Source organism: Mirounga leonina, unplaced genomic scaffold (assembly GCF_011800145.1).
Source record: "Mirounga leonina isolate KUSES-001 unplaced genomic scaffold, KU_Mleo_1.0 Mir_170, whole genome shotgun sequence".
In the NCBI taxonomy this organism is placed as follows: Eukaryota; Metazoa; Chordata; class Mammalia; order Carnivora; family Phocidae; genus Mirounga; species Mirounga leonina.
In genome coordinates this window covers 26322480-26348070 of record NW_023270433.1, presented here as the reverse complement: position 1 = coordinate 26348070, position 25591 = coordinate 26322480, and the positions used below count along the sequence as shown (strand labels likewise).

The 25591-nt window shown below is 40.3% G+C and overlaps 1 protein-coding gene across 1 annotated transcript in view; it reads left to right on the top strand.

Annotated features, from left to right (window-relative positions):
• SLC44A1 (solute carrier family 44 member 1) overlaps positions 1-20481 on the top strand; it is a 197812-nt gene extending 177331 nt beyond the window's left edge. The window contains exon 16 of the mRNA XM_035016166.1: positions 19901-20481. Coding sequence (XP_034872057.1) covers positions 19901-19915 — 15 coding nt within the window. The 3' untranslated portion in view covers positions 19916-20481. The remainder of the gene's footprint in view (positions 1-19900) is intronic.
• The last annotated feature ends 5110 nt before the right edge of the window (positions 20482-25591 follow it).

Below are 25591 nucleotides of genomic sequence, written 5' to 3'. Positions count from 1 at the left end.
TTATTTATTTATTTATTTATTTATTTATTTATTTATTTATTTATTTAAGAGAGAACACAAGCAGGGAGAGGGGCAGAGGGAGAGGAAGAGGAAAGAATCTCAAGCAGACTCCATGCTAGGCACGGAGCCGGAAGTAGGGCTCCATCTCATGACCCTGAGATCATGATCTGAGCTGTAACCAAAAGTCGGATGCTTAACTGACTGAGCCATCCAGGTGCCCCATCTGTGCCTTTTATTTCAGAACTTCTGCACTGCCTTCTCTTCCTGCCCTTACAGGACTCTCCATGAAGCTTTGCCTATCGCACAAAACCCAGGAAAATCCCACAGCTATCCTTCCCAGGACCAAAAGCTAACACTAGTTCATATTCAGAGCCAGAGGCAGGAAATAAACTGATTCATTATTTTGTGCATAATTTTTCATCTTTTAAAAATAATAAGTGATTGGGCGCCTGGGTGGCTCACTTGGTTAAGCATCTGCCTTCGGTTCAGGTCATGATCCCAGGGTCCTAGGATCCAGCCCCACATCGGGCCCCCTGCTCGGTGGGGAGCCTGCTTCTCCCTCTCCCTCTGCTGCTCCCCTTTGTTCATGCTCTCTCTCTCCCTCCCTCTCTCTTTCTCTCTCTCAAATGAATAAATAAAATCTTTAACAAACTAGTAAGTGGTAATGGATATATTTCCATGTTGCTTCTCACAACAGTGTAAGGTGCTCAGCTTGTGTTCATGCTACAGAATCAACACTTTTCCTCACGAAAGAGGGACAAACAGAATTTGTTTCTCCCTCCTCCCTTCTGCTCCATCTTCGGCCACACCATGCATATCCTTACACATTTGGCCTGGTCTAGCAGAAAAAGCATGGATTTGGAAACTGATGGACTTGAATTTGAATCTTGCCTCCTCCCTGCCATTATGTTGGCAAGTCACTTAACTTTTCCTCTTTTTTTTTTTTTTTTTACTGGGCAAAGGAGCTAATAATACCTTTCCTTGAGGATTGAGTGAGAAAAATATGTATAAAATGACTGAGACCAGTGCCCAACACACAGCAGGTCCTTAATAAATGTTAGCTCCTTTCCCTTTTTTCTCTCCTTCCCTTGATACCAGTGAATCATCAAAAGACCAGGAAGCACACAGCATTCAGACTGCAAGAGTGGTAAGTGGCTATTAGTTCATGCTGTTCTGTGCTGTTCTATGGGGCTTACCACCTCTGAAACAGGTTAATTAAATAAGAGACCTTTTCTTAGCTTACAGATTTTCTGTCCCAATCTCTCTGTAAAGAGTTTGAGCTCGACGGTCATTAACCAGCTGTTTCGAGAGGAATCCAGTTCTGTCAATATTTGCTCACCGCTGGACATGGTCCATAACTCCTATGTGATCCCCAAAGCCAGGCTCTCTTGACCCATGGGTGGGGCTGCCCCATCTGCACAGATAAGCAGCGTGTGCCTGACTGGCCCGACCCCAAATCAGGAGAGGGTCTTTTAGCCACTCATGCCCAAGGGTGACTTTCTGATTAACAGGTATTACCTAACACACTGAGTGTTCTTGCTTACTAGCCAAGTCAACAGCCTAAAGGACATTACTCTCAAAGATTTGGTCCAAAGTTAATCTTTGACTTAAAGGGATAACATTTTGGGGAGGAGGACAGTTCCCCCAGATTGTATATATTCTGTTCTGTTGTAATCATCTACTCTTAATGTCCTGGAAATGCAGAGATATTGGCAAATTGTGTCTCAACAAAGCTTGGCAGGGGGCATGACAATCAAAAAAGGGCCAAGTGACAAAAGATTGAAAAGCCACAAAGAAAAAAGACTTTGCAGCTGAAGAACCCTAATGTTGGCATGCGGACATGTGGTGGGAAGTGTGCTGGTTTGCAGTGTCAGTACTCCCCACCAGCACTAATGAAAACCATATAAACACCTGCCCGAGGGCGGCTGCAGCCAAAGCTGGTGAGGACACGGGGGGATAACAATAATACTCAAACCTTACTCTGCGTTATTTGTCCTTGCAGGATTTTAAAGTATGTTCAAGGCAACTTTTATTTTCGTGTCTAATAAGCTCAAAGGGTTGGAAAGGAGACTGTACCTTCACCGTAGTTTTTCAAAGGGAGTATCTTTCAGGAAGTACACGAGTCAGGAGAAAGAGCCTTTGGACAGACTATTATGTCCCAAGCTGGGATTTAAAAGGTTTGAACACACTTTACTCCAGGAAGCATCTTGTTTGCTCTGGAACTGCTAACTTACAGGTACACCCAACTGCCAATTATTAATAGAAATTAATTTAGTAATCCCTACCTTCTAACCAAGTTAGGAGCCCTCGTAGAAGGAAGCCTGTTTCCACGCCGCCTGCTCTGACAGTTGGAGAGCAGAATCTGGTGCTTTGCACCTTCCATAGTACACTCTGCTCTGTCTTTTCAAACAGCTGGTGCCCATGCTGTTTGAGACCTGTCAATCATTTGCTTAGAGGTCTCTCTTGTCTGCTGTTATTCAGGACAAATGCCACAGTCCCCAGAGCCCATCCAATCCGGGATCCCCTGGTCTGGATGGAAAATATCCTGCTGCTGCCTCTTAGTGGCTAAGAGACCCTCAAAATAAAATTTGCATCATATTTTAAAAGCTCACTGTAAAATAATACCCTCCAAATTATAGTTCCTTGGGGCAAAGCCTCTTCTCGGTGTCCTATTTGTGGTCTGCATGAAGTTAAACACTTTTTCCCAAAATTCTTAGAGGGCCATCACCAATCCAAATCCCAACATTGTGTCAGGAAGAGAGGGGAGACACCAAATGTCCTGTTCAACTTCTTGTTAGCTTCCAAGGAAGAAGGAGGAAGTCATAGGACTTGATTAAATACAAGTCATGGTTATCTGTAACTTCTGTTATTTACGAAGGGTTGGCCTCCTATTGGGAATGGAAAAGTAAAGTTATCACAAGATTGTCCTGGAGACAGAAATGTGTGCATGGAGGAGTAAGAGTGGAGTTACAGAGACTCCTTCCTTTCACTAGGAATCACACATCCCTGTTGTATATGCCTCTTTCTTTTCTTCCAAAGTAAGGAAGTCTGCAAAGTTGAGCTGATTACAGTCAGTATGATATTTATTTAAATAGCACAGTCTAAATAGATCTTCTTTGGGGTTGCTTTGATACCCCACCAAGCAAAGAACTGCAAAGGCCCCCTCAAAGACACAGACAGATAGCATAATTTTGGTATGTAAATGTGTTCCGCAGATGTTGAATGAACTAACAAATCTCTAGGGTTCCAGAGGTGTAACCACATCATATATTTTAAGAAGGCAGATGTTGAGTTTTAAAAAAATCATACCTGGGAATGCTTCCTCTGGTTTTCAGATAGATGGTCTGATAAATAAGATGCATTAATAGTTTATGAATCAGATGTGTTAGTAGGATGTACATTGTTCCAGCAACAGCCACCATTTACTGAACACTTCCTAAGTGAAAGCTACTGTACTGTGGGCTTTATGTGGATTATCTCTTTAAATTCTTATAGGCATCATGAGACACTGAATTGTTCCCATTTTATTTATTTATTTATTTTTAAACATTTCATTTTTTAAGTAATCTCTACACCCAGTGTGGGGCTTGAACGCACAACCTCAAGATCAAGAGTCGCATGCTCTACCAACTGAGCCAGCCAGGTGACCCCAGTTCCCATTTGAAAGATGAGGACACAACGACTCATCTTCAGAAAAGAGAGCTACAACACTCATAATCCACTCTTGCTTTAGGTTCATAATACTCCAGGCATCTCCTTGTAATTCCTTTGGTACCTGAGTATGTTCTTAGTATTTCCCGGCCTTGTATAGGGCCCAAGTCTTCCAATAACTAGAAGTAAATATAGTGTTGTGCATGCTGAAATCTTCTACTAGGTGTCAGCTGAGAGGAGACAAGATGGTGTTGTTGGGTTGGACTCTCCTGAGTGACAACCATAAGGACGTCCACCAGCACCTCTTTTAACTCAAGCTCACAGTCAAATCTAGCAACTTAGGTTCTTAAGCCACGTAGTAGGAAATGTACTTCAAATCAAGAGTTTGGGCTGGCCCTCGTGTGCACAAAGGGGCCTCATGCCCTGACCTGGGGTCTCCTGTTGCATCCTTCTCTATCAGATGCCAAGGGACAGACCCCTGGCTAGGGCAATGCTGCCCGCAAGTCCTGGTGAGATGATGTGGCCACTGGCTAAGAGTAAAATTTGCATCATATTTTATTTATTTTTTTAAAGATTTTATTTATTTATTTGAGACAGAGAGAATGAGAGACAGAGAGCATGAGAGGAAGGAGGGTCAGAGGGAGAAGCAGACTCCCTGCTGAGCAGGGAGCCCGATGCGGAACTCGATCCCGGGACTCCAGGATCATGACCTGAGCCGAAGGCAGTCGCTTAACCAACTGAGCCACCCAGGCGCCCAAAATATGCATCATATTTTAAAAGCTCACTGTAAAATAATACCCTCCAAATTATAGTTCCTTGGGGCAAAGCCTGTTCTCAGTGTCCTATTGGTGGTCTGCATGAAGTTAAACATATTTTCCCAAAATTCTTAGAGTGCCATCACCTAATCTAAATGAAGAAGGAATTTTAACTTATTCAGATTGCTCTCCAGAGCTAAAGAAGAAGTTTGGGGCAGGATATCCAAGTCACCCAATTCAAAACTCTAGAGTCTTCCATAGCTTTTCCTTCTCCCCAGTCTTCTCCCAGCCCCCAACAAGGAACAAAGCTAGATTTATCTCAGGCCCTGTGTGGGTCATAGTAGGTACTCAACAAAAGTTTATTTATTGAATAGACAAAGGAAAAGTGGGAGGGAGAGAAGGACAGAGGGAGGGAGGCTCAGAACTTCAGTGTTCAAAATCTGCCCTAATGTTAACAGTGTGGGAAACAGCTCTTTTAAAATATATTTGGCAATGTGCATTAAAAATCGAAAGAATGTGCACATCCCTTAATCAAGTAATTCTGTATTTAGAAATTAAAGATGTGCAAAAAGATGTCGCCACAAATCAGAGTGTTGTTCCTAATGACAAAATACTGCAAGCAACCTAAATGTCCAACAAGAGGGAATCAGATCAATGAATTTACAATATATCTATACCTGTTCTTCCCCTGGTCTTCCCCATCTCAGTAAAAAGCACTGTTAAATCAGTTGCTCAGGCTGGAAATCTAGCATCATTCCTAAATTTCCCTCCCTCTATTCCAACTGTTACTCCAAGTCCTATACAGATTAATACAGCTGTATTAACCCAAGCAGGCAATAGATGCCATCAAGCCTAAAAGCCAGTGTATGAAACAGTTATAAACGCTTTCAAGGGTTTACTTGTCATGATACAAAGGAAATATATTGTAGGTAAGTGGGTGTTGATGACTCCATCAACATCATGTAGGATGAAGTTAACTGAGAGACAGAGAAACATGGACAAGGAAAAATTAGAAAACAATGATAGAGGGTCACACGCACAAAACATACAGTATATGCTTTATGGATGATTTATAAGATTTTTCCAAGTTAATTTTGACTAGATGCAATAGTTCTGCCTTAAGTAGCACTGAGCATCAGGTCCTCACTCTTGCCCTCCTCCCTCTGGACCCCTTCACAGGGCAAAAATTCCACAGAACTGAGGGGACATGGCCCCCCAAAGCCCCCTTCCTTCCCCTGAGACCACACTGAAGAAACCCAGGTCCCTAGTACTCCCTCCTCCAACAAGGCCTGAATAGGTTTCTTCTCCAGGTACCTCCTTGTAAGGGTGGATCCTGCCTGTGGCAGGTGGTGTGGATGGAGCTTGGACTAGTGGGTTCAGGAGTCCACAGGGGAGCATCAGAAGCCCCTTACAGTGTGGGCTGGAGCAAGGGATGGGAAAAGAATGGGAACAGGGTCTTCCAATTGTCCTCTTGCCTCTGACCCCATAAATGCTAGCAGCCATCCTGGATGCAGAGTTTATTGCCCGCCCCCCACAACTCCATTATATCTCATATCCACCCCATCACCTCCTGTTTGGATTGTTGCTGTACTCCCCTAACTAGTTTCTCATCTTACACTCTTGTCCCCCAATCCATTCTCCTACACAGAATAGGCAGAGAGAGCTTTCTCACATATGAATCAGATCATGTACCTGCCTCAGGGTGAAAACACGGTACATACTCCCTGCCATGTATCGATGTCCTCCAGCTTCTGCTATCTCAGCCTCAAAAAGCGCCAGCCACATCCACCATCTTTCCGTTCCCAGCACTTGCTGAGAATTTTTCCACCTCAGGGCCTTCAACTATGCTGCCCCCCTCGGCCTGGAACATACTTCCTCATCTTTCACATGCCATCCCTCTCCTTCAAGTCCAGACTGACTCCCTCCTTACTCCCTTATTCCCTCAGAAGACCTTCTTCCACCCTCTGTGTACCTCCACTATCTTCTCTTAGTATCCTCTTCTTTTCCTTCATGGCGTTTTACCACGATTCAGCCCCCTGCAGTTATTTCTGCTGTTTGTTTAATGCCTCTGACCTCCATCAAACTGTAATCATCACGTTCAATAATATACATACAAGAATTTTGTACTACATAGTACATGTGTGCAATTAATTAGACTGTAAATGGAGTACCATTTTGTCATAAAAATAATGTTTCCTGGCATAGAAAGTTGCACAGGATGTAAATTCAAGTGAAAAAAAGCAGACTGGGCTCCTGGGTGGCTCAGATGATTAAGCGTCTGCCTTAGACTCAGGTCATGGTCCCAGGGTCCTGGGATCAAGTCCCGCATTGGGCTCCCTGCTCCACGGAGAGCCTGCTTCTCCCTCTCCCACTCCCCTTGCTTGTGCTTCTCTCTCTGTCAAATAAAAAAATAAAATCTTAAAAAAAACAAACTGAAAAAAAAATTTTTTAAGTGGGGTGAAATGATAAAAATAATCTTAAAATGATGTTACTGCTTTGCAGTGATAGAATTATGGTGATTTCTTTTGTTCACCAAACTCCCTGTAATATTACTTTCTACATTTCTACATGTTTGAACAATTTATGTCTGATCTCCTCTTGTTGCATGTTAATGTTTTGGTGAGAATATTTGTAGAATTTAGGCTTTCTGTATAAATGACTTCAAAATAAAATCTCAAATTCCCTGGGATGTGAAATGCATCACTAATTCCACAAGGTGGCACTATCATAGTTATTAAGCCACATGAGAGAATTTGCTGGGTTACTCAGGGCATTGCATCGTTCCTAATGTTACTTCTTCTTATTTGATCTTTGATTTACATTGGCATTTACATTCCTTTAAAGTCCTGAAAATGTAATATATTTTGTGGGTTTTATTTTTAAATTATAAGGTAAATAATTCCCTGACTGGGAGGATATGAAGGTCTCTCTGCCCACACATTTTTGGTTCCTCACTACTTCTTTGCTTCCTAAGTCTTTTTCTTTTTTTTTTTTAAGATTTTATTTATTTATTTGACAGAGAGAGACATAGCGAGAGCAGGAACACAAGCAGGGGGAGTGGGAGAGGGAGAAGCAGGCTTCCCGCGGAGCAGGGAGCCCAATGTGGGGCTCGATCCCAGGACCCTGGGATCATGACCTGAGCGGAAGGCAGACGCTTAACGACTGAGCCACCCAGGCGCCCAGTCTTTTTCATTTTTTAAAATAACAATTAAATAATATCAACTGATATTTCCTGAAAACATTTTATGAGTAAGTCATTGTTCTGGGTCCTTATATGCATTACCTCATTTACTCTTGCACAGTGGATGGTCTTCATTTTACAAATGAAAAAACAGAGGCTAAGGGAAAATTGGTAATTTGCCCAAAGTCCACAGTTATTTTTTGTCAGAGCCTGGATTCAAGCCCAGTCTCTGTAAAGAAATGGTTAAATGGATAAAATGAAAAATAAGAAATAAGTAAATAAATGACTATACATAAATAAATGAGAGAGAGAGTGTGTATGTGTGTTATCTATCTACTATCTATCTAATTCAGGTCATATTAAAAATAAAAGATTACAGTAAATTAGATACATATTAAATAATTTCTATCCTCTGTTTTCCCTTAATGTAAAATATGAGAATTTTATTGTGTGTTATTAAAAATTCCTTGCAAATAGAACTAGTAGATTTATAATCTTCTTTCATTTTATGTATTATATTTTCTTCAGTCTTTCTCCTATAATTGAATTTAGCAGTTCCCTCTCAAAATTAGAGAGTTATTAATAATGTTAAAATGATCACCTTTATATAGAAATCTTTGTCTTTATCTTTGTCCATTGTTAAGGATACATTCCTGGAACTTGAATGACTTATTAGGTAAAAAGAAATGAACTTTTTTTTTTTTAAAGATTTTATTTATTTATTTGACAGAGACAGAGACAGCGAGAGCAGAAACACAAGCAGGGGGAGTGGGAGAGGGAGAAGCAGGCTTCCTGCCGAGCAGGGAGCCCAATGCGGGGCTCGATCCCAGGACCCTGAGATCATGACCTGAGCCGAAGGCAGACGCTTAACCAACTGAGCCACCCAGGCGCCCAAGAAATGAACTTTTAAAAGTCTCTTGTTGAGTTAAAGGCTTAACCTGATGATCAAAGTAACACATTTTCCTTTTAATATATGTAGCAAATATTTCCAGAAAAAAGAGAAAAACTATGCTGTATCCCCCTAACCAGAATTAACTACTTTTATGATTTTTGTTTATTTCCTGCTATATATTTATATATCTACAATATTTATCCACATATATATCTCATTTCCACAAACTTGATAATAAAACATATACACATAGAAATTTTCATATCCTGTCCTTCCTATTCCAAGGAAATATCAGTTGATATTATTTAATTGTTATTTTAAAAAATGAAAAAGACTTAGGAAGCAAAGAAGTAGTGAGGAACCAAAAATGTGTGGGCAGAGAGACCTTCACATCCTCCCAGTCAGGGAATTATTTACCTTATAATTTAAAAATAAAACCCACAAAATATATTACATTTTCAGGACTTTAAAGGAATGTAAATGCCAATGTAAATCAAAGATCAAATAAGAAGAAGTAACATTAGGAACGATGCAATGCCCTGAGTAACCCCAGCAAATTCTCTCATGTGGTAGGTATGTATATATACACAAACGTATTTCAGATCTTTAAATATTCTTCAGAAACATGATTTATAACAGTGGATTTATATTTCCTTATATTAATGTTTTATCATTGAACTTTTAGATTATGTATAGTCTTTTGATTGTAGAGATGGATTTGTCATAATGCTGATTGGTTCCTTAAGATAGACTTCTGGTAATGGTATCACTAGATCAAAAGGTAAAGATACTTCTTTATGAATGTTGATACATATTGCCAAATTCTCAAGAAAGGTTGTACCAATTTACTAAAGTAAATATTTACTAAGGTCTATCTATGAATGTCCCCCATCTTCCCCACACCTGGCAGATAATCATGACACCATTCTCATTCGCTTCTGACAACCCTAAAGCAAGAAGATGAATGACAGTCTTTTGTTTTTACTTGCATTTCTTTATTAGTGAATTAAATATTTTGCATTTATTTATCAGCCCCTTATAGTTCCTCTTCTGTCAATTCTCTGTTCATGTCCTTTGCCAATTTTGCTATTGAGATATCACTGCTTTCCTTACTGTTGGATAAAAGATTTTTATATAGTAGCGATATTAGCACTTTTTCAGTTATATATTCATTGCAAATATTTTTCCTTATTTATAATTTGTCTTTTAATTTTGTTAGTGATATTTTATCTACAAATGATTTCAATTTTTATGATAGACAAATTGATTTATTTTGTGTTATTTTTCCAATTTTCTGTTCAAGTTTTTCCTTATTCTCCTAAATTAATAAAATACTTATCTATTCTTCTATTTTTTCCATATTTTTTCTTTTTAAAATTAAGGTATGATTTATGTTCTGTTTTTAATGGTTTTTATCTATCATTTTTCATATTTATTAATAACTGGAAATAATTTTATTATATAATACGTTATATAATATAAAATGAGGCCCATATTGAATATTTAACGAATTTCCACCAAATCATTTATTGAACAATTCATCCCTTCCCCCACTGGTTTGTAAAGATGTTTTATCATCTGCAGTAGACCCCTTAATATTTCCAACAAGTATAGTAGTAGTCAAGAGTTTGGACTTTGTGATCAGCCACACCTGGGTTCAGATTCTGGCTCTGCTATTTTTTTGGTTTGGGGGAATTAGCTCATCAAATCCTAAATTTCCCCATCTATAAAAGAGGGATTGTAGAGAAGACTCTATGAATGGCACATATAGAGCGTCTAGCGTGAGGTGTCACCTGGGAAGCATTCTATAGAGTACATATTAGCTACCATGATTACGACTGTGATATTGGTAAAGTTATTCCATGTTTTAATAAATCTCAGTGTTCTTGAATGGTGTAGAAAGCTTTAATGCGTTACTGGGAATCTGAAAAATCAAACAAAGCTGTATTTGTTTTAACCTGTAATGAGTTACTGGGAATTTAATTTAAAAAATGAAACAAAGCTGCACTCACATTTCCACGGTGGATATTAGCTAGGCTCACTCACAGCTAAGTGACACTTCCACATCCACAGGGCACACAATTCATATTATGCCTTAGAAGGAAGACCTGAAGGATAAAAAAACAAAAACAAAAATGGATTACCTCAAAACCTGGAGGGATTTGAGGACACAGCTTTCTGTATTACTTTAATTTTTTGGCAATAATGATGTATGTTGAGGGAAGAACCATAAAGAAGTTTCCATTGGAAAAACCGCATACCTGAACAAAGTTAGCGATTAATAATCACCAAGATTTAGAATTCATTGCCAACAGTAAAAACATCAATGCTTAAATCTGTAAATGCGGAGAAGCCTTGTAGGAACTGTTTCAAGGCATATTTCTTGTTTCATCGATCTCTCTGGTTTCTTGTGTCTTTTATTTATTGTAGTTTTAGATTGCACTTTTCTATCTGTGAAGCCAATTCCCACCTTAATCTTTATTTTGAAATTTTATTTACTAGCAACTCTTGCCCATTATTCTTCCAGATGAAATGCAAATTCATTTTTAAGCCTTTCCAACTGCCTACCTGCCATCTCCACTTGGATTTCTGATAAGCATGTCAACTTTAACATTCCCAAACCGAACTCTCCTCAGTAAATAGACACTCTGCCCTTGCATTTGCTGGGAACAAAAGCTGTGACTAGTCCTTGACCATGCTTTTTCTCTCACGCCCTACCCCCAGCCCATTAGCAAATCCTGTCAACTCTCCTCTTCCATGGAGAGCCATAATACAATCATTCTCGCCTCCTCCATTGCTGCTACCCTTTATTTCTTACCTGGAAAATGGCAACAGGTTCCTAACTCATCTTCCTGCTTCCAGCCTTGTCCGCCTGCATTTTACTCTCAACACAAGAGTCAGGGTGATCCTTTTAAAATCGAAGTCAGATCTCATCAGTCCTCTGCTCAAAACTCTTCAAAGGCTTGCCTTCTCCCTCAGAATAAATTGATTAAGTTTCAGAGTCCCTACATGATTCATCCTCCACCCACTCACCCACCTACTGCTACCCTCAAATCATTTCCTACAATTCTCCCTTCAATCACTCTGTTCCAGCAGGAGACCCCCTCCTGCACTGCTGTTCTTCATACAACCAGGTATATCTCAGGACCTTTGTACTTGCTCCCACATGTCTCGTGCCCTCATTTGTCTCAGGTCTCAGTATAAATGTTACCTTATCAATAAGTCCTTCCTTGAACTACTGATAGAAAATAGTAACCCCACCACCACATTCCCTGTCTGCTTAATATCCTTTATTATCCTTTGAATATAAAATCATTTAGTAAGTTTTTACTGTCAAAAAGGTCTCTGCAATTTTATTCAGAAGACTACTAGATTTATAAATTAATTTGGAAAACATTATTTTAAAAATAATTATTACTCCCATTCAGAATTGCACCAGTTCCAAGAGCCTCCTAGAGACAAATGGACAAATAAGACCCAAATTCCAGTCCGTATCATACAGCTAAAAGAATTTTAAGCAGGTATAACTCCGCATGTCCGTCCCAGCACCCTCAAATTCATCTGATAAATACTTATTGAATTCCTAGTCTCTACTGTGCACAATAAACCAGTCTTGATTGAGGACTTCTATTTCTGGCATACTTCCAACATTTTCCAAGGTTACCAAAAACAGTAAGTTGACTCTACTCTCATTTTTTCATAGGCTAAAAACAGTTAAATGGTGGCTCTAGTTTTTGAATAGTTGCTTTATAGGCCTTTCCTTTGTCAATAATTACCTTGTAGGCCAACTATCTGTTCAGACTGCTCCTTGTTAGAAGCAATAAAACCTTATCATTTGTGTATAACAAGAATGCCTGTTCTTCTACTTGACTTTGTTGAAGGTAGTTCTTCAGTCCTGTAGGACTGAAGAAAACACCCAAAAGGATATCATGTTATTAATAAACAAGATATAAGGAAGGGGGAGCAGAGACAATGGTTCTCTGGGCCTGGAAGTTTTGTCCTTCTCTCTTTAGGGACCAACGCTTTGTTGCAGTGTGGTCTTCCAGAACAACCAAAGGTGGATCCCAGAGATCAGAGTCGCGTGGTATAGAGTTTGTGTCTGGTAACGTTCTATTACAATGACCGCTGGAACAAAAACCATAACCCCGAACTTTGGAACAAAGATGGTTTTCTGCTCGGCACAAGTTTTGTTACAGTGCATTACAGGAAACCCAGAAAGACAGCCCTGATTTTTAGAAAGATTTATTTATTTATTTATTTATTTATTTATTTATTTATTTATTTGAGGGAGAGAGACAGAAAGAGCATGTGCACACACACACACGAGCCGGGGGTGGGACAGAGGGAGAGAATCTCAAGCCGACTCCACCGAGACATGGTACTCCATCTCATGACCCTGAGATCATGACCTGAGCCAAAACCAAGAGTTGGATGCTCAACTGACTGAGCTACCCAGGCGCCCCAAGGCAGCCCTGATTTTTATTTTATTTTATTATTTTTTAAAGATTTTATTTATTTATTTGACAGAGAGACACAGCAAGAGAGGGAACACAAGCAGGGGGAGTGGGAGAGGGAGAAGCAGGTCTCCTGCTGAGCAGGGAGCCCGATGCGGGGCTTGATCCCAGGACCCTGGGATCATTACCTGAGCCGAAGGCAGACGCTTAACGACTGAGCCACCCAGGCGCCCCAAGACAGCCCTGAATTTTAAACGAAATTTTTCCTTTTTAAGTTGCTTAAAATTGAGCCTTACATTTGCCATAATAAAAAACGAAGAACTCCTTTTCATCCAAAGACACCATTAAAAGAGAGAAAAGACAAGCCACAGATTGGAAAAATGACATTTTCCATTACACATTTGATAAAGGGTTCCTATCCAAAATTTATAAAGAACTTCTGTAAATGAATAAGAAAAAGACAAGCCAAATGGCTAAAAGACTTGAATAGGCACTTCCCAGAAGAGGACAGTCAAATGCTCAGTGAGCGTATAAAATGATGCTTAGCATCTTCAGTTATCTAGGAGAAGCAAACTGAAATCACAGTGTGATACTACTACCCACCCACCGAAATGGCTAGAATTTAAGGTGTTGGCGAGGGAACCCCATTCATTGCTCATGGGGAAATAAATCCGTGCGAGCACATTGGAAACTTACCTGACTATATTATTAAAGCTAAAAATAAATATATGTCCTAAGATCCAGCGAGTTCACTCCTGTGTGTGTGCCCAATGGAAGTGTATGCATATGTGCACCAAAAGATATCTTTAATAATCTTCATGGATGGATGATTTATAAGAGCCCCAAATGGGAAAAAACTCTATGTCAACCATATTTCAATTAAAAAAAAAATAGTAAAGGGGCACCTGGGTGAAATAAAATCTTCAAAAAAAATAAAATATAATAAAAGTAAAAATAAAAAAATAGTAAAAACTGGAAATAATTCATGTCCACAATAGTCAAATGGATTAATAAATTGTGGTATATTTAAAGAATAGCATACACACAGAAGTGATAAAGAATGAGCTACAACTAACTTGAAACAACATGAATAAATCATACAGATACAATATTGAGCAAAAAGCTAGACACAAAAGAGTACATACAGTGTGATTTCATTTAACTCAAGTTTAAGAACAGGTAAAAGTCATCTACGCTAAAAGAGAACAGAATAATGGTTACTTTGTGGAGTGTTTTGACTAAGGTGGGGCATGAGGGAGACTTCCTGGGTGCTGGAAATATTCTATATGTCAATCTGGATGTTACATGGATACATACACATGCAAAAAAGCATTAGCCATGTATACTTAAAATTTGTGTACTTTATTGTATTTAAGTTGTAATTAAAATTTTAAAATGTATATTAAAAAATAAATTTTTCCAGACACCATCCTCTATTCTGTGAAGTCAGATAACTGCCCCTTCTTATCCCCAGCAGACAGCTAGAGGGGTATTCTCCGAAGAGGCTAAAATAGAATTTAAGGGGACATCAGAAGCAGAGCTACCACACTTACATCAGGGGGATTAATGGGAAGTCTGCATACTGGAAGAGAGGACCTGAGGCCTTCTTGCCCCTTATAGCTCCTGGAATTCTAGCAACTGGGCTTTTGCCCACTAAGTAGGAAATTGGAAAATTATTCTCTGGGGAATCCGACTAGGTCAAGGGAAAATACCTAAAGAAACTAATAAGGAGTTCTCCAACTAAAAGGCGCAGCCAGATCACCCTTAGTGAAGCACTACAATGATAAAATCTACCCACAAATAAAAAACTTCCAATTAGTTTTTCATGTCCCATTCTTTTTTTTTTTTTTTAATTTATTTATTTGAGAGAGAGTGTGAGTGAGAGAGCACAAGCAGGGGGAGGGGCAGAGGGAGAGGGAGAAGCAGACTTCTCACTGAGGAGGGAGCCCAATGCCAGGCAACCTCAGGACCCTGAGATCATGACCTGAGCCCAAGGCAGCTGCTTAACCTGCTGAGCCACCCAGGTGCCCCTCAGGCCCCATTCTTAAATAAGAATTACCAGACCCTCTAGGCAAGTCTCTATGACGAGAGAGATCAAAACAAAGAGAAAACAACAACAAAATGACTTGGAGGAAACAGAAGTAAGATAGAAGAAAACATTTTTTTAAAGTACTAAATTCAGGGGTGCCGGGGTGGCTCAGTTGGTTAAGCAGCCAACTCTTGATTTCGGCTCAGGTCATGATCTCAAGATCCTGGGAATGAGCTCCGTGTCAGGCTCCATGCTCAGGGAATCTGCTTGAGGATTCTCTCTCTCTCTCTCCCTCTCCCTCTGCCCCTCCCACCACTCTCTCTCTTCTCTCTCAAATAAATAAATAAATCCTTTTTTAAAAGTAGTAAATTCAGATAGATAATAGAAAAGATTATACAGTAAAAATAGCTTGTTATTTAAAAGACGAAGACTCAGAGAAAAACAAAACTCTTGAAAATTAGCAATAGAACAAAAATGTAAAACTCAGAAGAGTTAGAAGATGAATTTGAGGAAATCTCTCAGAAAGTAGGGTAAAAACAAGGTGGAAAAAATAAAATTAGAGATTTATTCCAGGGGATTCAACATCCAAATTACAGGCACTCCAGAGAGGTTGCAGGGGAGGGGCCACTGGGAGGGAGGGAGGGAGGGAGGGTGGGAGGGAGGGAGGGAGGGAGGGAAGAAGAGCAAGGGAGAGGAGGAGGGGAGGGGAAAAATGTTATACATAGAAAAAGGATCAAGAATCATAATGACAGTGGCTTTCTCAACACAGCCCTGGTAACTACAAAAAAAATCGAAGGACACCTTCAAAATCCTGAAGGAAACCTGAAGGAAAATGGTTTCCATTGTAGATTCTCCACCTATCCAAACTATGAAATAAATGTGAGGGTAGAATAAAGGCATTTCAGATATATAAGGAATTTACATGGGATCATACCAATTATACCAGATCATAATCAAAGACAATTGATCATTCTAAATGTTTTCTACATAAAAAAAATAATAATCATGATCAACTGTTTTTATTTCAAGGAGGTAGAATAAGAAGTCAGAAGAAAGCAGGATGATAAAAAAAATAATACATGAGGGTAAAACTTGAAACCACTTAAATTCACTTTTTATTCAACAAATATGTACCTAGTGTCTACTTTTTGCCAACACTGTTTGGTTTTTATTATTTGAGAGAGAGAGCGTGCACACAAGCAGGCGGGAGGGGCAATGCAGAAGGGAGAAGCAGACTCCCCGCTGAGCAGGGAATCTGCTGCAGGACTCCCATCCCAGGACCCTGGGATCATGACCAGAACCAAAGGCAGATGCTTAACCAACTGAGCCACCCAGGTGCCCCTTGCTAGTACTGTTTTAAATGTTCAGAGTACCCTGAAGAAAACAGACAAAAGTCTTTGCCCTTTTAAAGCCCATTAGGGAAATGTTTAAATAATAATTATACACCTACTTAGTGAAATATTATGTAACCCTTAAAAATATACGTGAATACCAGAGACATAGGAAATGTTTATAATATAATGTGAGGTAAAAAGAACACAGACTTGGCCAAAAACAAAAGGAAAGTCATAAACCTGAAATAGGTATGCTACAATGGTGAAATTTGTAAAAATTCACTTTAATTTTATACTGGGTTTTTAAACGGACAAGGGAAACATCAAAAATTAAAAAAAAAAATAGAACTGGTAAAAATCCTATGTTGGCTGTTTAAAATTCTATGCCAAGCATTTCATTTGGAAAGAGTTGTTGTCAAATATGTTTATTATCTGAAATCTTTATTAGACTTTTGCTGGTAGGGTACTATTTGCTAGTAGGATACTAAAGGATATTGTATTTAAGTTCAGGTGCCATCTAAAAAATTTTTCTACCAAGGGGTATTGTTTCTCTTCCTTAAGAGAGAGAATGGGAAATTACCCACTCCTGGTGGGAAAAATATGGCCATTTAGTGAGATGTTATCATGAACGCTTTCTTTTTACTCCAGCTATGCAGGGAAAAATGAGGGTATCGAAAGGAATGCAGATCCAATGTTAAATTGGAGGCTAGAAAGAGCAATTAAACTTTGCCTATTAATGAAGCATTACCTCTATGAGCGAATGAGCTCTAAGAGCAAGGTGAATAGACTCCCTAAAATTGAACCAGAGCAATGTCCCTGGCAGCTTAAAGGCAGCTGATACCATAGTTTTCCATAAAGGACACTCTAATATTCATGGCCAGTGAGGGGATAACACCGGAGGTGATGTTACTGAGCTACTTTCCACAGGTGGTAGTGAGAGCTTATTTTAGCATCATGTGTTTGTACTAAACACGAGACTTCAGGAAACCTCTCAAATAAATAAATAAATCCTTTTTAAAATTAATTAATTAATTAATTAATATTTTAATTTATATTTTATATTTAATTTATATTTTTGTTTATGTTTAATTTATATTTTTATAAATAAATATTTTTAATAAATATATTTAATTTATATTTTTAATTTTTATTTATTTATAAATAAATCCTCTATGTGAGGTCCTGTGTCGAGAACTGCTGTATACTGTATAGGAAACAAAACTTTCGTGGATCAGCGAATTAGATCTAGTCTTGGACATGAAATCTGGGCTCCCAAGGGATCTGACATAAAGGGAAAATTCAGGGAGTCTTGAATGTTATAATCATGCCTCAGAATGAGTTAGATGCTGTGAGTTTTTTCGTGTCCAAGGGCAGTAGGAAAGAGAATGATTGCATCAAAGTGAAGTGTAAAATCTTATTCCAGTCAGACTACACACGTTATTTATATTTGGCTTCTTAAACAATATTTTACAATTTTAAAATAGGAGGAAAGCTAACTGTAACGTAGTTTCTTGGATGGGATCCCTGGGATGGAAAAGGACATTAAAGAAAATTAATGAAATCTGAATAAAGTATAAAGTTTAATTAATTACTATATACCAATGTGGGTTCATTAGTTTTAACAAATGTACATAGTGATATAAGAGGGAAACAGGGTTTGGGGTATATGGGAACTCTCTGTATTATTTTTACAACCTTTCTATAAATATAAAACTATTCTAAAATTAAAAAGTGTATCTAAATTTAGAAAATAGGAGGAAAAACTTTTATCTCAATTTCAGACAAATTACAACTTTGGCCTGAGCCTAGCGTTCTGGCGACAAGACGGTAACTAAACGTCCACCACTCTCGGATGTCAGTCTAATCATAGCTTCTGTTAGCTTCAGTGGCAGAAAAAAAATCTTGAAAGTTGAAACTACAAATCAAAATATATAAAATCATAAAACACAGAACTGATGAGACAGCAACGTTTAGAAAATGTGTTCTGGAACAGAGGAAAGCATTGTCATTTCTTGAGTGAGGAACTGATGCAGTGAGAACAATGACTTGGGGATTTATTCTATCAGCAGTTTGCAAAATGGATTGAAGATGGGGAGAAATCTGCGGCAGGGGATCAGCAAACAGGCAATAATTGGCATGTGAAACAAAAGTCTCAAGACTAAAACCCTAAAATGAAACACAGGGCAAGGGTTTCAAGCAACATTATTCTTAGTGCCACATACAACCGGTTTTAGGCACCTGGGGACAAGCAGGGTCTACCGGGGAGACGTGTACTGGGGCGATCTTAGCCTGACTCCACTGCACATTTGAATCATAGAACCACTGTACGTCCCCTTGTTCAAGTCCAAGCTCTCTTGGCATCTTGTCACCTCTGCTTGTCCTTGCAACTGCCCTGTGCTTATTTGATGGTGGAGCTGGAGTCAATGCTGCTTTTCTATTTTTAACCCATCCTAATGGCTTTTAAAAAACTTTTTATGTGGAAAATATTTCAAACTTATAGAAAAGCTGCAGGGATAAGAATGGTACACAGAATACTGTAGACTCTTGTTACACCTATTAAACATTTCTCTCTATTATATATATTAATTGGGTGTCATATATATATGAATGTGTGTACACCCAATATTTTTGAACCATTGGAGAATAATTTGCATACATCATGGCCCTTTAGTCCTAACGATTTCATTGTTTATTTCCTAAGAATAAGGATATCCTTTTATAAAAACCACAGCATATAGCTATCAACTTTGGTACACTTTACTCAGTCACCGTTTCTTAAATTGAACCGAACGATGGGAACACCCGTTATCCTGGTTTGACCTGTCCTATTGCTGAGTCACAGGAGAGAGAAATCCAAAGTCTCATTTGAATTTCAGGTTTGGGTCTTTGAGAGTATCACAGCCTCAGATTTTTCAGATTCCTTTTGAATTTGATTCATTATGTGTTTGTTTGACTGCATTCTTCAGCTATTCTGAAATATCTTTTTCTTTTTTTTTTTTTTTAAGATTTTATTTATTTATTTGATAGAGACAGACAGGGAGAGCAGGAACACAAGCAAGGGGAGTGGGAGAGGAAGAAGCAGGCTTCCCGCTGAGCAGGGAGCCCGTTGTGGGACTCGATCCCAGGACCCTGGGATCATGACCTGAGCCGAAGGCAGATGCTTAACGACTGAGCCACCCAGGCGCCCTGAAACATCTTTTTCAAAGAATAATGCTGATACCAATATTGGCGAACACTAACCGGACATTTATGATTATTCAGGCACTGTTCTAAGCACTCTATATTAATGCTCTTAATCCTCACAACTGTAAAGGAACATACCATGACTACCTTCATTTTATACAGGTGGAAATGTAGACATGGATGTTAAATAACTTGACCCCAAATATACAGCTGATAAGGGCATAAGATCAATATTTGAACTCAGGCTCTTTTCTTATTTGTTAATGTGTGTGTGTGTGTGTGTGTGTGTACTTAGCCTTCTTACATTTCAGTGTCTTCTCTAAAGATGACCCCATGCTATTTCTTGTTATTGATTGGTTCTCATTGTGTCGTGTTCCCCTAGGAGAGAAGCATTCATTTTCTTGATGTGTTTATTTTTCAGCTGAAGCGAAGGTGACTGGTCCCATGAGCCCGGAAGAATGAACTCAAAAGAGGCTGTTTACATGAGCGAGGATCTCCCACTCACCAGCTGTTGAGAGTCTGTGGATGAAGAGCAGGATCTTATTACTTCGATGGAAGTGTGCGACCATGTTGCCGAACCACCAACAGCCAAGTGGATTTGGCACAGTGGGGCTGCCTAATAAATGATTCATCGGAAGTATTTGATACAAATCCGTCTTACAGCAGTGTCTTCAAAGTCAGCGTTGCCTTCTTATCTAGCCTCGTGTATGTTTGTGTGATCTGCTGCTTCTCTCTCCAGCACCGCTACCGGCCCGAAGGCTGGATCCACAATGGAATTCCCCTCATTCAGACTATTTATAGAGCCAGTGTGGGTTCATAAGTATTTACTGAATGTCTGTTCCCTGCCAGTCATTAGGCTGGATGCTTGAAAGCATTTAATCTTCACAAAAATCCTATAAGGTTGCACCTACTTTCTCCATTTTGCCTATGAGGAAACAGAAAGAGAGAGGCTCGGAGGGGTTGTGCTCTCATAACTAGAGACAGGGACGGGGCTATCTGTGTATGGCAATGTCGCGGGGGGGGGGGGGGGGGGGGGGGGGGGGTTTTGGGGGGGGGAAAGGGCGGGGGGGGGGGGGGGTTCAGGGAGGCTTTAGAGGCACTGAATAACCATGGAATTATTTTCTAAGAAAAATAACACGATGTGCTTTTAGATGAAGGGTTGATAAACTATGGCCTGTCAAATCCAGCCCCCAACCTATTTTTGTAAATAAAGTTTTATGGGAACACATGTCCAATCCTGTATGTGTTGTCTCTGGCTGTTTCTCTACAGTGGTGTAGTTGCGTCGTTGTGGCAGAAATCATATGGCCTGCAAAGCCTAAAATATTGACTCTCTGGGTGTTTCCAGAAAAAGCTAGCTGATCCCTGTTTCAGGTGACTTAGGAAGAAAGCCAAGTTATTATTTTTTCCATAGGACTGAAAAACTACTTAAAGATGTATAATGCTGAGATAAGCACTGTATTCTAATGGTGGTGGTGGTGGCAGAGTCGGGATGGGGGGGTGGAGGGTTTGGGGATCTAACCCGGGAAGGTTAAGGGACAGGGACTAGAAGGGAGACGTCTGGGCCTCTGGGTCCCAGACTCATCCCACTCATGTCCTTCCTATTCCTCCTGCCAAATCAAGTTTCCTAAAATACCCCTTTGCTCATAAACCTGTAAGTGGCTTCCCACCTACAACATGCTCAAATCCCAACACCCCAGCCTGGAATTTAGAGACCATAACGATCTGACCCCTACTAATCTCTCTTTCCACACCTTGCCTTTTTTTTTTTTTAATCGTGAGGAAGTCATGCCAAATTTGAATTTATATCCCAAAGCCAATTTGTCTTTGATTCTTTTTTTTTTTAGTTTTTTTTTTAAATGTTAATTCCAGTATAGTTACCATACAGTGTTACATTAGCTTCAGGTGTACAATATAGTGATTCAACAATTGTATGCATTATTCAGTACTCATCATGATAAATGTGCTTTTAATCCCCATCACCTATTTCACCCATCCCCCCACCCTTTGATTCACTTTTTTTTTTTAAGAGAGAGAGCGTGTTGGGTGGGGGGGGAGAAGGGAGGGGTAGTGAGAGAGGGAGAGAAAGAATCCTAAGCAGGCTCCATGCTTAGCACGGAGACCAATGAGGGGCTTGATCTCACTGCCCTGAGATCATGACCGGAGCTGAAATCAAGGGCTGGATCCTTAACCTACTGAGCCACCCAGATGCCCCTGATTCACTTTTGTATAAGTAGAAAAGTAAACATATAAAAGTTTTTTTTTAAGATTTTATTTATTTATTTGACAGAGAGAGAGACAGTGAGAGCGGGAACACAAGCAGGGGGAGTGGGAGAGGGAGAAGCAGACTCCCCGCTCAGCAGGGGCCTGATGCGGGACTCGATCCCAGGACCCTGGGATCATGACCTGAGCCGAAGGCAGTCGCTTAACCAACTGAGCCACCCAGGGGCCCCTTCTTTTTTTCTTCTTTAATAAAAGTTTGATAACAGGAAACCAGGCTCAGCGTTCATATATGATGCCACTGTACCTAAGTTAAAACTTAAAAACAAAAGAAAAATTTATAAATGTGTTATTTACTTTCCTACAGTAGACATTATCCATTTAAATTTTGAAAAAAACTCTGGCTAAAATTTTTGTTTTGTTTTTAAATTGTAATATAAGCTTCCTCCCACATTGCTATGTATTTTTCATAAAGATAATTTTTCATGCTGCAGAATATTCCATCACTTGTATGTTCCAATGTTTTCTTAACACTTCTCCGATATTGGGGCATTGAGGGCTCCTATTTCCATTCATTTCATCTCCTATCTCCGTTCCCCAGAGTTGTTCTTCTCGGTTCCCACCTTTGCGCAGGCTGTTTCCTTGGCTTGGAGAGGGTCCTATCTTCCCTTCTCGTTGCTGTCTTAAGTTCCCCCTTCCAGCTTCAGTTCTGGCACCTTCCCTCTTCAAGCTCCTATTGCTAGGGAAAAGCCCTGCGGAATGAGAGATGGGTTTCAGGTCATGATCTCAGGGTCGTGAGATCCAGCCCCTCACTGGGCTCCGTGCTGGGCATGGAGTCTGCTTAATGTCCTCTCTCTCCTTCTCCCTCTGCCTGCCCCCCACCCCGCCCCCCCACTCATGCTCTCTCTCAAAAAATAAAAATAAATAATTGATAGCTACCATATATTATGTACTTTCCATAAATTGGGCATTATTCTAGGTAAGCACTTTACATACCCTGTCATTTATCTTCATGACAACCTTTCAGCTGGGTATTATTAATACTCTCACTTTACAAATAAGACCACTGAGGTACAAAGAGGTTACCCAATCGCCAAAGGCCACACAGCTGGTAAGTGGTAGACTTGGCACTTGAATTCAGTCTGGCATCAGAATCTGGGTGCTCAGCCCGTGGTCAATTCACTAGGACCCTTTACCTCCCAAGTCTCCATCACTCAGTCTCATTCTGATCCACACCATTCTCAAAGTATATGTGGAGGGAGAGGGGCTGCTGAGTAATGTTCTCACTAGGAACAGTGAGCCTGTTACTCTGGCGGGGGGTGTGGTGGAGGGTGGGCTTTGTGCTCGGTCATTCTCTGAACAAGATGTGTCCAACGGCATTTCAGGAGCCAAGGCAGGCTGTAATGGAAACACCTGTGTCTCCCAGACTTCACTTATCTCGGTGTCTCCAGTGCCTAGCAGAAAACAAGCCATCACACACGGAGGAGGTATTGTGACGCAGCAACATCATAATGGCTTCAGTTTAGTTAACTGCCCCTTTCCTGCCCTATCCCAGGAAGGAGAGAGGCCTCTTGCAATGGACCATAAGAGAGTAGGGGTGGGTAGAAGAGATAAAAAGAGCACATTCCAGAGGTGAGTACAATTGCAAAGCTGAGTCAGAAAGGGAATGAATAGTCATTGGCTTCTAATTTGCAGAATGACAGAACCTCAGGGTTCAGGAAGATGTTAAAAATTATCTCTGCCATCTCCCCTTCCACTGCCTGGTGCCGCCTAGGAAAGCTCTGCCAAGCACATGCCTGGGACCTGCCACCGAGGTCCTTGCCAGCTCTGTATGGCCGTTAGAAAGTTGGACTCTCTGTTGACTGGAAATGCACTAATTGGGTCTAATTCTATCGGTGGGATGCTAGAGAACAGGTCACCTGCCTCTTCCACACCACAGGCCTAGAGAGATTTGAAGCAAATGATCATGTCCTCTCGGACATGAGAAAATTTTCCTTTCCAGGCTAAATACTCACAGGCGCTTTTAATTGTGTCTCTTCTCACACGGTTCCCAGGCTCTTTGTTGTGTTTGTATGCATCCATGGCTCCCCACTTTGCTTGGAGTTCTCCAAGTATGGAGCTAGACCACCAGCTCACAGCAGAGCAGAGTCATCCTTTCCCTCCTAGGAGAGCTTAAATGTCTACGATGAGTTACTGGGATCAGAAATTAGTACTCGGAGTTCAAGGGGGTTCCAGGACTTTTTGGCTGAGTTTGTTTTAGTCAGAAGGAGGCAGGGAAAAAGAAGAATTAGGTTTCTATGATTGGGAAGAGAGGGTCGCTAATATTTTACGAATACTTACTACATGACAGGTGCTGCTAAACACTTAACATGAATTATCTCATTTCATCAACTCAAAAACCCTGTAGGTGGTACTGTTATGATGCCTCTTTCACAACTGAAGAAACTGAGGCTCAGAGACGCTCAGGGTTTTCCTGGGTTAGGTGGTGTATGCTAAGATTCAGGCCAGATATTAACAGGGAGAAACAGGTGGAGATTTGGGGCTTCAACAAAGAGCAGCATCTGGCCAGAGATTATGCTTCAGAAAAGCCGGGATAACAATGAAAATGGGACTTAGGGGTGAGAATAGGACTTCTAAGGCCTCAAAAACCAAGAGGGGAAGGAAGCCATCCAAGGGTGACACAGAAGGATATGATGTACAAGGGAGTAATAATAGTAATAGCTATCATTTGTTAAATGTGTACTAAGCTCGATGCTTTACATATGTAATCTCCTTAATCCTCACAACAACTATAACTGGGAATGACTACTATGATCACTGTTACAGATGAGGAAACTGAGGCTTATCTAGGTGAAAAGACCCACTGAAGATTACACAGCTGGTAGGCGTTGGTGTCAGTTTTTAAATTCAGACTGCTGACTCCAGGCCTGTGGCCCTATACTGACTCCCAAAGGGGAACACTGTTGGCAACACTTAAGGAAAGGAACTTTCTCTCCCAAGAGATGGGAGAATCCCAGAATTTATGAAGGTACTCAGGGTGCAGGGGTGACTCCTGGCAAGAGAGGACAGAGAACCTGGTTCTGGAAGAGACAATTTTGCCAGACTCTTTACATCAGCAGTGTCAATCCTGAGGTTATCCTAACTTGATGTTTCCTCAGAGAGGCATTCCTGGAGGCCCAGGAACCTCAACAGAATAAATACCTATGACTAGATATGCTATCTCAGAAATAGAAACCTAACGGTTAGAACATCATCTGTTTTTATGCCTCTGTAGTTGCTTCTCCTTTTCTTTTCTTTTCTTTCTTTTTCTTTCTTCTTCTTTTTTTTTTAACAATTTCTTTCTTTCTCTTGGTTCAATGGTTCTCAAGCTTTAGTGGCATCAGTCACCTGAGGACTTGTTAAAACACAGATTCTCTGGACCCTCATGCCAAAGTTTCCGATTTCATTAGTCTGGGGATGAAGGTTGAGAATTTGCCCTTCTAACAAGTTCCCAGATGGTGCTGATGCAGCTGGTCTGGGGATTACATTTGAGAACAGTGGCTTTACTTTATTAGTAAAGCTACTTTTGAAAATTTCCAAATTGACTTAGCTGTAAAAAGATCAGTACAGAAAAGGCAAAGGACTTGCCCATAGGCCAGAAGCAGCGGGAGTGGGTTGGGGGTGCAGACTGAATGCCCAGCCAGGTGAGTACTGCTGCCAGAGAGCCCGGATAGGCAGGGGAAGACAGAAGTCACAGCCAGAAGAGACAGGAATAAGGGCAAGCGGAAGGCCTGAGTGAGCTGGGCAGGGAAGTCTGTCTGCCTGAAGAAATAGAGATCTGGCAAGGGCAGAAGTCAAAAGGGGCAGAGCTCTTATCCAAAGCTGCAGGCTCCTGGCTGGGCTGCAGGGAAAGAA